General features: G+C 43.1%; 1 protein-coding gene across 1 annotated transcript in view; it reads right to left on the reverse strand.

Moving 5' to 3' along the window:
- Positions 1–553: 553 nt before the first annotated feature.
- LOC134353114 (monocarboxylate transporter 8-like) overlaps positions 554–16,910 on the reverse strand; it is a 70,117-nt gene continuing 53,760 nt past the window's right edge. The window contains exons 3-6 of the mRNA XM_063061038.1: positions 9,928–10,372; positions 6,271–6,414; positions 4,298–4,526; positions 554–3,289 (exon numbers count right to left, since the gene is read on the reverse strand). Of these exons, the coding sequence (XP_062917108.1) occupies positions 3,063–3,289; positions 4,298–4,526; positions 6,271–6,414; positions 9,928–10,372 (1,045 nt within the window). The 3' untranslated portion in view covers positions 554–3,062. The remainder of the gene's footprint in view (positions 3,290–4,297; positions 4,527–6,270; positions 6,415–9,927; positions 10,373–16,910) is intronic.

The raw sequence follows: 16,910 nt of genomic DNA on the forward strand, positions 1-16,910 counted from the left end.
CTCTTTGCTTCTTCCACACACCTTCAGATCATCCACAACCTTGGTCACAAAGCCATCAATGCTGTCATTTAAATCATTGATGAATAACGTGAAAAGTAGTCACAACTCTGACCTCTGTGGAACACCACTAGTCATCGGCAGCCAATCAGAAAAAGACCCCCTTTATTCCCCCTCTTTGCCTCCTGCCAGTCAGCCATTCTTGTCAAGAGTTAATAAATTTAGTATTGGTTGTCTAGGAGCAAGTCAGGTGAATTAATAATGAAAAATAAGGAGATGACAAATGAATTTAACATGTTTCAATATAGTAAGATCCAAGTAACATCCCAGTAATAGCAGTCAACTGGGAACTGGACGGAAGGAAGCAGCAGCCCAGGAAAACTCCAGTCAACAGAGCAACATACATCAAAGTTGCTGGTGAACGCAGCAGGCCAAGCAGCATCTATAGGAAGAGGCGCAGTCGACGTTTCAGGCCGAGACCCTTCGTCAGGACTAACGAAGGGTCTCGGCCTGAAACGTCGACTGCGCCTCTTCCTATAGATGCTGCTTGGCCTGCTGCGTTCACCAGCAACTTTGATGTATGTTGCTTGAATTTCCAGCATCTGCAGAATTCCTGTTGTTTACATCAACAGAGCAATTGTACTACATTGTTAGAGCTGCAATCTCTTAAGTCTCAGCATCTTCACAGACTTCATTCCAAGCTGCTAGAAAGTGGTTAGAGAGTTTTTAATTTTTAATTTTCGTTTTTAACTTTCCAAATTCCTTTTACATTTAGAGACCTTTCCATTAAATTGGAAAATAGCAATACTAATTCCCATATCTGAAAAGCAGGAATCCGCAGGCCAGTTAGCTTAACATACATTGTGGGGAAAAACGTTAGAAGCTACTACTAAAAACTTCGGAAGAGGGCACGATGGGGTAAATCAGGCTAAGGCAACATGGTTTGCGAAAGTTGGACCATTTCATTAAAGTTCTTTGATGAAGTAGGTGTCAAGGATAAGGAAAAATTTGACGCCCAGAGGCATCAAATGTACTAAATTAAATATTATTCTGAAAAATGAAAGCTGATGGGCGAGTTGCGATGACATGGACAGGGGATAAGTTGGCTAACAACAGAGGGTAGGCTAAAATCAAACCTTTTCTCGTTAGCAAGATGTAACTAATGTGCCATCAATGCTGGAGCATAATCTTTTGCATTTATATACTTGATGTGGATGAAAGCACCAAAAATTCAGATGCCAAATTTGCTTGATGACACATGGATAGGTAAGAAAGAGGAAGTGGTTCATTTTGGCAAAACAAAAGTACTTAAATGGGGCAAGTCTGCAAAGCTCTGAGCCCTAGGGCAGAATTTGCAAAAGGTTTGCATGTAGATGTGGCAACTAATCAGGAAGTCCAACAGAATCAGGTTTTTTCTTGATGGGAGAATTGAATTGAATAGTCAGGAGATTATGCTTCAGTCATGTAATTCCTGCACATCCCATGCTAACTGCACACAACAACAATTTTGCTCAACATTCCACTGTCCTTTTCCAACAGATATTAGATTGTTTTACTGTATTTAACTTATCAAGATCTCAGAAATTACTTGTAGTTTGACATGAATGTTCCTCCTTCCGAATCAATGCTGATACACACAGTGAACCTAGGACCAGGTGTCGTCCATTCAAACCCTCCAAATTGGCCACCACTTCGTTAGATCATGGCTGCTTTGCACTTTAACTCCATCTGCGCGTCATCACTCGGTATCCTGAGACGGGTGTTTATTAGTCTAAGGATGTGGAGTAGTGATAAGCACCAATATCTGCTACATCTACCTCCCTTTTTAATGACCTTTATAATCCTTACCTTGCTCCATCTTATTCCCTCTTGCAATCTCTCAGGTGATTGCAGCCAGTGTTGCTGCCTTTTCTCATCCCCATCGGCTTTCTCTTGCGGTCCCAGTTGAGAAACAAATGAGACAGGAAAAGAAGCGGAGAAATGGGATAAATATGAGTGCTGGCTTGGTCTTAATTGGGCAGAATGGCCTCCTATGCTGTACTCATATGGTCTCCCAAGAGAAGACATTTAATTCACTCTTTACTGTATTCTGTGAAACTGGGACACGGGAGCACAAGTGGCAACTGATTGCTTGACCACATGCTCATTCTGTTATTGTTTGCTCACATCGGGCATTTGAGCATTAGTGGACACAATAGAGAGGTGTGAGGTAATCTTCCCACGCACCATTAATTGCAAATTACCATTGTATGATGGGGCTGTGGACTACTGAAAATACACTGCCACAGAATAAGGAAGATGTTGGATAGTCCCCTTATTTTTCTGCATTTGCCCGATGCTGCATGACAGTAACAGAAATTTAGGAAGCCGATGGGGGGCAAGTCAGGGCAGTAGCAGTTGGGTCGTGCAGGATGACCACCTGACATTGGTTGCCTGGTGTAAACCTTGCTCAGAGTTTGATCAGGGAAAGGTCACCCTCAAATTGGAAATGATTTGTCTGTTTGTAATGTTTCTTTGCTCTTTCCCTAACATGGGGGCTGAGAAGGGAAAGCAAATTATGACCAGAAATCAATCTGTTCTTGACCCAATCACAAAAAGGAACAAGGAAGGACAATGAGAAGTTGGTGGCCACATACCCTGAGTTTTGGAAGAACTCCATTGAAACCAGCTGGATTACTTTTGCACAGACTGTGCCCATTTAACAGACTCCCACTATTCTGTAATGTTTCTATAATTTCAGTTCTACACAGTGCTCCCTGATCAGATTGTTCCTAACAAAATACCGCAATAAAATGCTGTCATTGCTACTGGGCTGAGATTAAGTCCAACACTGCGCTTAAGAAGCGGCCACAGACATTTTAAGCCTCATCTGAGAACTTCCCACCAAGTTTTTAACATTTTTTTAAAAATTCTAATGCCTTTGTGGAATTTTTAGAAAGGGAACTCAGTGTTACATGGGTGGAAGAACTATTATTTCAAAACAGGCACACATACCAAAAGGAAACATCACAGTCTGTGCTGGCATTGATCCCACTGTGGAATGTAGCATGCCTTGACTTTACAGATTACATACAGGTTTCTGGGTTGGGGTTTCCTGGAAGCATCTCTCCAGTTAATGCATTTCCTGAAGCTAACAATATCTTGTCAGTGCCAGGGTCTTCTTTCTTTTGCTTTTTCATCATTCGATGATGAATTATAGGGACAAAGAACAGAACAACTCCGCCAACAATAGGTGGAATTCCGGCCAAGTAAAAAGCCAAGTGATAGTTGCCAAAGGAATCTTTTAAAAACCCTGTATGAAGTAAACAGATCAAAAGTTAAGAGTGCACTTGACTAAACCCCGGCAAAATTTAAACTTAAAAGCCACTAATCCTTGTGGAAATTTACAGCCATGGCAACAGTGCTTAACCAAGTAATAATCTGAATCTTTGAGCATTGGAGGTTTATGTATATTAATATCAACAACTGTTTCCACATGAGCTCCGTCTTGATCACAGGAATGGACCTAATCTGATTTTCAATAAAATGGAATCTCACACCAAAAGCTCTTAATCATGCTCAGTCAAAGCAAGCGGATTTGTCAGACCTCCTGCTCTTTAGAAAGGTTGGAAGGTGCAATTGTGCATTGTTTAGATTAGTATGCCAGTATAGAAAAACGAGGAGAACTAGAGGGGCAGGGAAAGACTCAATAGAAACCCAAGGAACAACATCTCCACACAGAGTGGTCTGTATATGTAATATGTGCTGGAGAAAGTGGTTGAGGCAGATACAAGGTGTTGATAGAGGTGTTTAAAATTATGAGAGGGATTGATAGAGTTGACGTGGATAGGCTTTTTCCATTGACAGTGGGGAAGATTCAAACAAGAGGACATGAGAGTTAAAGGGCAAAAGTTTAGGGGTAACATGAGGGGGAACTTCTTTACTCAGAGAGTGGTAGCTGTGTGGAACGAGCTTCCAGCAGAAGTGGTTGAGGCAGGTTCGATGTTGTCGTTTAAAGTTAAATTGGATAGATATATGGACAGGAATGGAATGGAGGGTTATGGGCTGAGTGCAGGTTGGTGGAACTAGGTGAGAGTAAGAGTTCGGCATGGACTAGAAGGGCCAAGTTGGCCTGTTTCCGTGCTGTAATTGTTATATGGTTAACACTTAAAATACATCGGGACAGAAAGGTTTAAAGAAGTATGGGTGAAACTCAGTCAAATGAGACCAGCTTAGATGCGCATCTTGATTAGCAAGGAAGAGCTTAGCTCTATTGACTACCTTGTTAAAAATAAAGTCTGCATTTTCATTTCTTACTGACCTGCAATAGGTGGTCCTGCAGTCATAGGAATGGCCATTAGCCCCAGAATGAAGCCAATAGCCTGTGAAGCCTCTTGAGGTCCAACCAGTTCGAAGGCAATAGGTGCCATAATTGTGATGAAACATCCATCACAAAACCCCAGTAAAATACAAACAGCAATGAGGCCTTCAAACACTTTACAGAGTGGTATCATGATGGACATAATACCCAACACCCAAAATGATGCCACCTACAAATGGGAAACAGGAGACTATTAAAGTTCTATTTATTATCAAAGTACTTATGCCATATACAACCTTGAGATTCACCTCCTTATAGGCAGCCACAAAACAAAGATTTCCGATAGAATCCATTTTTAAAAAGTCTTTTGTCAAACTCCCAAAGTGAAGGGGGGGGGGAACAAATCATGTAAGCAAATAACATGCAGGACTGAGGTTCACAACAGTGAGTTCACAGCATGAAGCCGGTCATCACTGCAGCTGATCCAGGAACCCGTTAGTTGCAGGCCACAGCCTCAGTTCAGCACAGGGACGAGTAAACCTCACAGAGCAGCGAGCTGAACACCGGCCTATCCCTCTCCAGCAGCCCTGACACTCTGACCTTTCCAATCTGGCCTATCGCTTAAATCAGCCAAACCTCGGATCGTTCCTCGCTCCTGGACCTGGGCCCTGCTGCTTCAATACACTCTTGGCTCCGGGCGCCACCACCTCAATGCAGCCCATACCCAACCTCTTCGATCTGCCCGGTGTTTAAACAGCTGGCCATTCCTTGATCTCGGGCCTGGGCCCTGCTGCCTCGCCTCTGTTCTGTTGAATCGAATCACCTCCTACTCCGTTCCAGCAATGATCAAACACTGGCTTGTTCCCCACTCCAGGGCCTGGGCCCAAGTGCCTCGATTCGGCCTGTATATGCCATGCTGCAACCGTCCTGCACTTCTGAGACTTCAGTTCACCGCGCAGAAATGCCAGACCATACAGGCATTTCAAAAGCTCAACTTCTAAAGGGAAGTTACAGGCTACTGATTGCCGTGATTGTATCTGAGAAAAAGTGTAATTTAGAGTTTTGTTTGCTACTGGCAAGTGGTCGCTGTGCTTCACTAGATCTACAGTACTAATAAAAACCACAGAGGGTTAAAAAATCATGAGACACTAAAAATCTATCCACTAAAACATGATAGACAGAAGGGAAACTACAGATGCTGGAAACCTTGAGCAACACACTATGGAGGAAAATAAACAGCTGATGTGGTTTTGGGCTAAAATCTGATGAAGCATCTCTGCTCGAAAAATCAACTGTTTATTTCCGTCCATACATCCTGGCTGACCTACTGAGTTCCTCCACCATTTTGTGTGTGCCACTCAGCAAATAATTTTGTTTTAAGCAAGTACTGCCTAGAAGCAGGGAGGGAAGCAATTGGTGTGCAGATCATCCACTGAACTGCCATCTGACTAACTTCTTCTGAACTTTTCCATGTTGCCCTGCAGTGACCAGGCTGTTTTTTCTTCTCATTGCAGCTTTTATTCAGTCTTTATTTCAATAATAACTAGATAAAAATAACATTGGCAAGCTATTGGGAGGCTCAGGGCTAATCCTGTACTAACCTTATGTATACCTTATTGCATGACTCACTGAATATCTTGTCAAAGCAAGAGAGCCTAGCTACATTTTCCACTGCTCTAACCTAACGGCACTATCTCAGTTCCTGCTAACTAATTAATCTTGAAAAGAGCATTTATAAATGTCTCCAGAACTCTGAAACGCCTGATATATGACTCTTGATCGTAACCTTTGGTCTTAAGAAAAGTTGTTGCTGCCATTTTGTACGTGTGGTTTCAACAGAACTGTGAGATTAAACGGGAATTTTTCAGGAGGAGCAAAAGGCCTTCACAGGGTAATCAAAACAATGCAAAATAATGAACTGTAGCCAAGAGCCTGCTTCTCAGAAACTGAGTATTTAGACTGCATTGACCTACTTGTAGGTAGATCTTCTTAGGTCCAGGGATGCAATCACCAATCTTTCCAAATGCTAAGCGTCCGACTCCTGACGAAGCTCCAATGCAGACGAGCAGTATCCAGTTTCTCTCAGTTTCTCCAAATTCTTTTTCTACATGGTTCATCTGTAGGCAAATCATTTGCTAGATATTAGAAATAACATTTCAAGCTGCTTACAAATCTTTAATAAACTGACTGGCCATTTTATCCATGGAATCAATGTCAGATCTATGTGGTGGTTTTCCATTTCTAATATAGAATTCCTTATCTCTGTATCACAAAAATCTTTACTACTGTACTCTTAATAGTCATAGTAATTCTCTTTCTACAAATTGTCCAAAAAATAGCTGTAGAGAAGATGAAAATGTCTGAGTTACTCATTTCCATCTTTACATTGTGTTTCAGGAATCAATCGCTTCCATCTACATTCAGTCTCAATGCACCGTATTATTGATGTCATTCCTTTCCGCGCCCAGTGGCGCATCGGGCAGAAACCTTGCCGTTTCTTTAGCATTTGTCTTTTTTTTTTAAACGAGGCTGAGTTGTTAGCTCGACGCTCAACCCAGCACAGGTAGAAAGCGTGCGAAGAATCAGCCGGATTTCAACCCGGGACCACTCGCCTTAAACTCCGGCGCTGATGCCACTACGCCGCCAGTCGGCTAATGTACTGTATAATTAATAAAAAATTGGAAGATCGAACTTGAAGGCAGAGCACAGGGTGAATGGCAGGGTGCTCAGCAGTGTGGAGGCACAGAAGAATATTGGGGTCCACATCCACAGATCCCTCGAAGTTGATATACGGTGTATTGGCCTTCATTAATCAAGTGGTTGAGTTCAAGAGCCATGAGGTAATGATACAGCTCTATAAAACTCCAGTTAGATTGTGCTCATTTCTGGACCCCTCATTATAGGAAGGATGTGGGAGCTTCAGAGACGGTGCAAAGGAGATTTACCAGGATGCTGTCTGAATTGGGGAACATTCCTTATGAGGAAATGATGAGCAATCTAGGGCTTTTTTCTTTGGACTGGAGGGGGATGAGAGGAGATTTACTAGAGGTGCGCGAGATGATAAGAGTGGACAGTCAGCGTCGTTTTCCTGGGCCAGAAATGAGAGTGCGTAATTTTGAGGTGATGGGAGGAGAGTATAGGGGTCATATCAGAGGTAGTTTTATGGAGAGTGGTAAGTGAACGGAACACACTGTCATGGGTGGTGCTAGAGGCAGATGCATTAGGGTGATTTAGGAGTTTTAGATAGACATATGGATGAAAGAAAAATGGAGGGCTATGTGGGAGTGGAGCGTTAGATTTATCTTGGCAGTCAGAAGGTCGGCACAACATACTGTTCTCTGCTCTACTATACAATGGAGATGGAAATACCCTGCAGGTAAGGCAGCATCTGTAGAGAGAGCAGCAAAGTGAACATTTCAGATCCTCAATCAGAACAGGAAAAACTGTCGAATGAAGAGGAGGTACAGAGAGAACACAAAGGTTCAAAGTTCAAAGTAAATTTACTATCAAAGTACATACATGTCACCGTATACAATCCTGAGATTCATTTCCTTGTGGGAATACTCAGTAAATCCATAGAATAATAACCATAACAGAATCAATGAAAGACTGCACCAACTCGGGTGTTCAACCAGCGTGCAAATACAAAAAGAAATAAATAATAATAAATAAATAAGCAATAAATATCGAGAACATGAGATGAAGAGTCCTTGAAAGTGAGTCCATGGGTTGTGGGAACATTTTAGTGAGGGAGCAAGTGAAGTTGAGTGAAGTTATCTCCTCTGATTCAACAGCCTGATGGTTGAGGGGTAAAAACTGTTCCTGAAACTGGTGGTGTGAGTTTTGAGGCTCCTCTACCACCTTCCCGATGGCAGCAGTGAGAAGAGAGCATGTTCTGGGTGTTGGGGGTTGAAGGTCAAGGATGGAGTCAACGACAAAAGGGGTGAAGGACCAGGATGCAAGTGAGTGGTATTTCATTGATAAATAACAAAGCCATCGGAATTTATCAGAAAAGCAATGAACAAAATCGACAGTAAATGCTGGAATGAAGAGAGGGGCTGGAATTGCTGAGCTCAAAGTTTTGTTTGCACTTAACTTGTTTGAACTTGCAATGTGCTGTGGAAAAACTGAAACTAGAGGGGGCCTAAGTTAACCCAAGTTGGAGAATTCCTGGTTGTTAGGGAAAAGCTCGTCTGAAGGGTTTTGATGGACTCACATTTTAAAGTTCATGTCAAAATTTAACACTTCAAATGCATATGCATCCAAAATTGCTCATCATTTACCAGGTAGACAGCCAAAGTCTAGAAAGGTTTTCCATCTCTCTCCCCATATTTTATTTAAAAATTTTAAAGTGATTCTAATGACCGATGGAACAACACACAGGACTTGCGTATTTAGGGTAAGATTAATATCATTTAAAATTCTATGTTGCACAAACTGCTCAGTGGTCACACTGGTCTGTGTGGCATAGCTTAAATCCTGCATATCTGATATGTGAACACACATTGTATACATCTTGGTGCCGCACCAGAGGTGCTATGCTGCGGGTGAGAAGTTAACAGGAGCACATTCAATGGGCCTAGTGACCTAGTTCTGTTCCTTTGTTTTATGGTCTCATCCATAATCTTCCTGGTAAACCTCCTGGTTTTACTTGAAGAGCAGGGGAGTTCCCTACAGTCCCTTGATCAACATTTGTCTCTCATCTAGTACTACGAATAATTGGTCTAATGAATAACCCCTGCAGATTGTGGGGCAGAATATTGACTTTCAATTTAACAGTGACTTTCCTTCTGTGACTATTCAGACGGCAGTGGAAGTGCTTCAGAATTCCCTAAAGTTTGACAGTCGTCAGCACAGAGTTATACTTTTAGCCACACATTAATTCAAGTTCAAGAAAATCTGCAAATCTGGAAATCCAAGCAACACACACAAAATGCTGGAGGAACTCAGGAGGCCACACAGCATCTATGCATGAATTTAAGTTTGTGGGTTTTAATTTTTGAATTTACGGGTCCAATAGGTTAAATTTCCAGCAGAGATATTGAGCCTGAGAAACAGTCACCTTTATACTAATATGTTTGCTTTGAATCTACTGTAGTCATTTTGAAGCGGAGTTAAAAAATCACTCAGGATCTGTCTGTAGGAAACCTTTCCTCTTTTAGGAGGTGAATAAAACATAGACTTAGGGTAAGGGCTAAGAGATTTGGAAAGGATCTGAGGGGTCCCTCTAGAACGTGGCAAGCACTTGGAAACACTGCCTGAAGGAGTGTTGGACGCAGAGTCACTAACAGCATTAATGAGTGTCTAGGTGAGCACTTGACTTGTCTAGGTACAGAGGACTATGGATCAAGTGCTAGGAGATAGGATTAATATGGATGGATATATGGTTGGTAATGAACTCGATGGCCCAAATGTTCTGATTCCATGAATCAATAATCACTGCTGATCAAACAAACCCACATTAACATTGTTCTGCTGTGCACAGAATTCTTTAAAATTAATTTGACCTTCGTATATAAGCATGTCAATCCAATTTAGTAGAGGAATAGAGGGTTTTCCATGCACAAAACCATTCAGAATAGTTTTTACATTTCATTACAGAAAATCTCGTTCCGGTTTGGTGCACTTACCAAGTGAACATATGGCACAAAGTAACCTAGGACAGCAGTGGCGACTCCAAAGGCCCAAACCCTGTATGTTACTTCCCTGAAGACTCTCAGATTTAGGTATCTCCTGACCTGATGGAAACACTTGTCGAATTTTGTTGTGTTAGTCCTCCCTTCTTCAGGATTGCTTGGTAACAGAGGCTTATATGTCAAGGACAGAAGTATCTGTATGAACAAGAACACGCTGAGAATCTGCAGGGTGTGGGCCAGACCCAAGGCATCACCAATCTTCTTCAGGAAAAGAGGCATGACGCTGGAAAACAGACTGCTTCCAGCCGTCATCACTCCGTTCACCAGGCCTAAATGGCGTCGGAAGTAATGGCCAAGAATGACTAATGATGGCTGGAAAGCAAAAGATGACCCGCATCCAAAGAGAATTCCATAGGTAAAATACCTCAGCTCCAGGGACCTGTTGAAGACAACAGAGAGGTACATTGCATCAGATGGCTGCTCTCTTTAAAGGAAGGGGCTTGCTTCCATTCTAGTAACTTGTCCCACAAAAACCTTCCCAAAACTCCAAAGGAGTTCATTTTACACAATCATATGGCACAAGCAGTTCAATTTTAGGGAAAGGAGAGAGACTGGTATCGTTCCTGCTTCACAGGAGCAAGTTACACCTGAGAGCAAAATCCCCATACTGAATCAATCACAGAAAACAAGTCCCTGAAACCGAATATAATGGGTCTTCAATTGTTTTGATACCTACACTCAGTGGCCTCTTTATTAGGTACACCTGTACACCTGCTCGTTAATGCAAAGATCTAATCAGCCAATCATGTGGCAGTAACTCAATGCATCCAGACATGGTCAAGAGGTTCTGTTTTGTTTAGACCAAACATCAAAATGGGGAACAATGTGATCTCAGTGACTTTGACTGTTGGTGCCAGATGGGGTGGTTTGAATATCTCAGAAACTGCTGATCTCCAGGGATTTTCACACAAAACAGTCTCTAGAGTTTACAGAGAATGGTGCAAAAAACATCCTTCCCATATAGCTCTCTATTTTTCATTCATCCATGTATCTATGTAAAAATCTCTTGCGTGTCCCTAATGTACTTAATGCTATCCCCATCCTTGACAGCAGGTTCCACTGTGTGTAAAAAAGAATCTACCTCTGACATCCCCCACCTCTACACTTCCCTCCAATCATCTTAACATTGTGCCCTCATGTATTGGCCATGGTCGGCAAAGTATGCTTAAAAGAAAAATCAGGGTTAATAAAATGCACCATGCACCATTATGGGTATTAAAGAGCGGGAATAAGAACAACATATGGCATTTCAGCAAGGTTAGTAGCTAGAGAGTATTGTACTTTTTAAAAAATCGTTATCCATCCTAAAAGAGTTCATTATTATAATCCGGACCCCCAAAAAAAAATCAGTAAAATCGGTACCTTAAAGCAGGTTAATTCAACAAAATTCTAACTACAAGTTATACAGAGTTTGACTTATAAATTAACTAATGAATAAATTACATCTAAAGCAACAACACAGCTGGATTACGGTGTGTAAGCAAATAGGAACTACTGTGATTGTGGAACCTGTGCTTAGAGTTGATGACCTGGAGCCCGAACTTCAGCTTCAGGTACAGAAATTAATCAAGGAAGGAGGAAATTAATTTAGCTCTTCCAGATCTAACAAGGTGTTTTTCCTGAATTTATCCCAAATAAGCACAGCATCACTCTGGGCTGTGGTGGGCATTAAGTGATGTCATCATGGGTTAACCGTTGGTGGGAGGCAAGAGTCGGGGGCGGGGGGGGGGAGATTGCAGAACACACCATACGCAGGGGAACAATTGAAAAACAAATTTAACCACCCAAACCACAGCCTCAGCCATTGCCAGCTCCAGAGCTCATCACGTAGCTTGAAGATGAAAATTTATTTATTTAGAGATGAAACATGGAACCATCCCTTCCACCCCAATCAGCCACACTGGCCAGCAGCCCACTGATTCAGCACTAGCCTAATCACGGGACAAGTTACAATGTCCAATTTACCTACTAAATGGTACGTCTTTGGACTGTACAATAAAACTGGAGCACCCAGAGGAAACACACATGCACACGGAAGAACGTACAAAATTTCTTACAGAGGACGCCAGAATTGAACTCCAAGCTCTGATGCCCTGAGTTGTAATAGCATCGTTCTAACCACTACGCCACTGTGTTTGTTGTTTGTCCTTCGTAGTTGAAGATGACCTTGGCTTCAAAGTCAAATGGGAGATTGGTGGCTGTGGGTCCGGAGGTGACTGATGAGGCCAATCCGGGCCCTGAAGGCTTGCCCACATGTGGGACACAAGTGGGTGGGTGCTGTCGTGGCAGTGGATGCTGCTCGGGCCTTGCGCACAGCACGCTTTCGTTGCGCCTCGATGATGCGCCTGACTTCAGCTGCATGGGCTCCTGTGGTGATCTTGCTGCGCCAAGCTGGACGGTCGAGGGCAAGTGTCTCCCACGTGTTGATGTCGACACCCAGGCCTTTTGAGGGACGCTTTCAGGCAGTCTTTGTAACGTTTCTTCTGCCCCCCGACTGAGCGCTTGCCCTGACACAGTTCTCCGTACAGCAGCTGCTTAGGCAATCGGCTGTCTGGCATTCTGACCACATGTCCAGCCCACCTGGCTTGGGCTTTCAGCAGGAGGGTGTAGACGCTGCAGAGCCCAGCTTGTTCCAGGATTTCCGTGTCGGGGACTTTGTCCTGCCATCTGATGTGGAAGAGTCTGCAGAGACAGCTCAGGTGAAAGTGGTTGTGCTGTCTGGCGTCTCTGCTGTAGGCAGTCCAGGTCTCGCTGGCGTAAAGGAGGGTGGTAAGGACCACTGCACAGTAGACCTTCAGCTTGGTGGTAAGGCTGAGTCCTCTCTGCTCCCAGATGTTCTCACGGAGATGCCGTGAGAACGCCACTGTAGCGCCCCATTCAAACACTACTAGAACCATCAGTTAGAAAAAATTAAATATATTAAGCTTTTTAAAAAAATATCACAGATTCTTTTAAACAAATTAAACAGTTTGAATTAACTGACTTTTTCAAAAGTAAAACATTAATGAAATTATTATCTCTCAACCCAGCATCTCTGCTCCCTTCACAAACGTGTGTTCACTGTTCCTGCACCGGGCCTAACCTGGCACAGAACAACAGACAGGGCCCCAGGTCTCCCACCATTTTCTAGAAAGCTCTGGCCTACATGTTTCCCCCTAAAATGAATGAAGCCATTCCTGATAGACTCTCCTTGGGTACAGCTGCAAAAAGTAAACATCGTTCCTGCCTTTTAAAATTCACTGCCTTTTCCAGATCAATTTCAAATTAACGCAACAGTCTATCTATCTCTGTGGTCCAGTGCACAATGTGGAGTCCAATTAATGCTCAATGGTCAAATTTTGAACTGTGTGGGTGTTTGCGTGGGATGGTTAGAGGCTGCATACCTTGGGATCTAATAAAGAGACATTTGCTCCACTGATCACAGGATGTGCCTGAGATGTTGGCAGCAGGAGACAGAAATAAAAGATTTCTCTCAAGCAATGATATGACTGAGTTACAAGGAAAGAAAGAGTAGGTTAGAACGCAAGTTCCCAGGAGTGTAGGGGAGAGATTTGACAGAAGGAACTGTATGTACAATTATGAGAGCTATAGAAAGGGTAAATGCAAGCAGGCGTTTTCTACGGAGGTTGGGTGAGACTAAAATTAGAGGTAACACACATCAAAGTTGCTGGTGAACGCAGCAGGCCAGGCAGCATCTGTAGGAAGAGGTGCAGTCGATGTTTCAGGCCGAGACCCTTCGTCAGGTCCTGATGAAGGGTCTCGGCCTGAAACGTCGACTGCACCTCTTCCTAGAGATGCTGCCTGGCCTGCTGCGTTCACCAACAACTTTGATGTGTGTTGCTTGAATTTCCAGCATCCGTAGAATTCCTGTTGTTTGCGCTAAAATTAGAAGTCATAGGTTAGGGATGAAATGCAAAATATTGAAGGGGACTCTAAGGGTGAACTTCTTCACTCTGAAGGTGATGTGAGTGTAGAACGAGCTGCCAGTGGAAAGGATGGGTATGGGTTCAATAGCAACATTTCAGAGAATTTTGGATAGGTACAGGGATGAGAGGGGTATGGAGGGCTATGGTCCAGGTGCAGGTCAATGGGACTAGGCAGAATAATAGTTCAGCATGGACCAGATGGGTTGAAGGGCCTGTTTCTGTGCTGTAGTGCTCTATGACTCTATGAAAAGAAAGTCCGTTCATTTGAGGTAGTAGTGCAGATGTTTGTGTAACATCCACCACACCTCAGTTTTTCCTACAGGGATGAATGGATGTCCAGTGGGTACATTACTGGATTTGAATGTGATGGTCCCCTCACAATTAGATAACCAGAAGCCGTAGTGAAGGGTCACCTAAAGAAAGGCTGATTGGGAGGAATGGAAGATGAGAAACGCCTGTTACACAGTGGCCCACAAAGAGCAGCTTCAACATCTCGGAGCATCTGTCGTCAGCCTTGCTCAGAGATACAACCATGAAGAGGATGCACCCACATCTCCACTTTCTTAGAAGCTTAAAGGGATTTAGCATGTAATCAAAGATTTCAACAAACTTCAACAGATGTACCCTGAAGAGCAAGCAGGAGATACACAGCAGCTTGAAGATCCACGTCTCAGGGTTCAACAGCAGCTTCTTCCCCACTGCTATCAAGTTCTTGAACCGACCTGAAAAATATTAATTCTATCTTGGACTATACTTCCTTCAGCTGGCACTAACACCATTATGATAGCTTTGTTTATAGTGTGGAGCAAGTTCTGTATAATTTATGTTAATTTAAGTAATAAATGTTTCTCATGTTTGTAAAGCTAATTTTCATGGTATAAATGTCCATGACAATAAAATTGAACTTAGACCCTGCTCTGGGTCTCCAGTGAGAAGTGAGCAGAGCTGGAAAACCTCAGCTATATATGGCAGCCCTCCTCCCACTCTGCATTTGTTAAAGGATTCTGTTACACTAAGACAAAAATGTCCCAACTTAAGGTGGCTGGCAAAGCAACATTGCAAAATGTTTTTTTTTAAACACATGAACACAATCAGCTCACATGATCTAGCTGTTTTGATTGGAAAGGATGTTGGAGGGAAATATACTGTTAACTTTCAAAACTTAACAGGATACGTTCTTGAAAACAAAACACTGGAAAATTGTATGAAGAGCAGGGGAACGGGAGGGATGTTGCTGGCACAGTAGCTTAGTGGTTAGCATAACATTATTACGGTACTGGTTCCTTAAGGTGTTTACAGCTGGGGATAATCACCCACTACCTATTAAATGCTCCCAATAATGTACATCTCAAATAGCCTATGACAGTGAAGTCCAGTTCCTGGCCTTATAACCATATAACAATTACAGCACGGAAACAGGCCACCTCGGCCCTTCTAGTCCATGCCGAACTCTTACTCTCACCTAGTCCCACCGACCTGCACTCAGCCCATAACCCTCCATTCCTTTCCTGTCCATATAGCTGTCCAATTTAACTTTAAATGACAACATCGAACCTGCCTCAACCACTTCTGCTGGAAGCTCGTTCCACACAGCCACCACTCTCTGAGTAAAGAAGTTCCCCCTCATGTTATCCCTAAACTTTTGCCCTTTAACTCTCAACTCATGTTCTCTTGTTTGAATCTCCCCTACTCTCAATGGAAAAAGCCAAACCAGGCAAAGGCATGCCAGGCAGCATCTTTGGAAAAAAGTACAGTCGACGTTTCAGGCCAAAATCCTTCAGCAAGACTTTGATATTGATGGTATTAGTTTTCTTACTATTGTTGGAGCTGCATCCATCCAGGCATGTGGGAAAAAAATCCATCAGATTCCTGAGATGCCTGGAAAGTGTGGAAAGACTTTGAGAACTGTTCATTGGCTATTGAATTCCCAGTCTTTTCTCTGCATTTGTAACTGAAATTCAGAAGTGTATTCTTTTGCTTATCTAATCCATAAAATGTTAATGTTTACATGATTGGGCCAGTAAAGTTTCTGGTCAATGGTGCAGAATTCAGAGATGGCAATAATGTTGACAACTACAGCTTATACACATTTTTGTTTTGCCTTCATGTAGGGCTTAGCTTCTAAGCCCGGTGGAACCATTTCTACTGACAGGAGAAAGGGCAAAGGCAGGTTACTAGTGCCTTAAATAAAACCAGTCGCTTTGGGCAGATGGGGCTCACGAGCTGTGGTCGACAGCTCATACGGAAGGAAAACTCTGATCTCAGACCTCCGCTGCCTTCTAGCTACACCCCCTCAATTTGGGAATAAACCCAGAGGAAAAATCCGGAGCTGGAGTCCATAAGGCAGTTCTGCATCGAGTTCAACTCGGACTGGCAACTTCTGTGACACCACTGGTGCCAAACTGTATTGGTCTCTGCCGTTCCTTTGGATTCATCAGCTGTGTGGAGAGGGGAAGCCTGCTACATAGGCAACAACTTGCTCTCCATATTGTACTGCCCTGGCTTGCATACTCGCTTTTGTATCATGTAGACAGCTGGGACACGACATCCATCGTCAACCCCAACCAATGGCTGCCTCAAAAAAACAGTACCACCAATCACCAATGGGGGTTTAATTCCTACCAGTGTGTGTAAAGGATTTGTACATTCTCGCCCTAACATTGTGGGCTTCCTCTGAATGCTCCAGTTTCCTCCCACAATCCAAAGATGTACAGTTAGGCTTAGGGTTAATGTGTTGAGGGCAAGCTATGTTAGCACGAGCAGTGTGGCGATAGCTGCAGGCTGCCCAGCATAACCCTCGCTGATTTGTTTCAACCTAAACAACGCATTTCTCTGTATGCTTCGGCGTATGTGTGACAAGCAAAGCCGATCTTTTATTAGCGAACTCTTTCAAAGAGCTGGAACAAGCAGATGTAACCACGTGGATCACCTCTGAGCATGCACAGAAAGAACTCGGTGAGTACACTTAACCCAGACAAATATACAACAGCT

This window comes from Mobula hypostoma, chromosome 10 (assembly GCF_963921235.1).
Source record: "Mobula hypostoma chromosome 10, sMobHyp1.1, whole genome shotgun sequence".
Lineage (NCBI taxonomy): Eukaryota > Metazoa > Chordata > Chondrichthyes > Myliobatiformes > Myliobatidae > Mobula > Mobula hypostoma.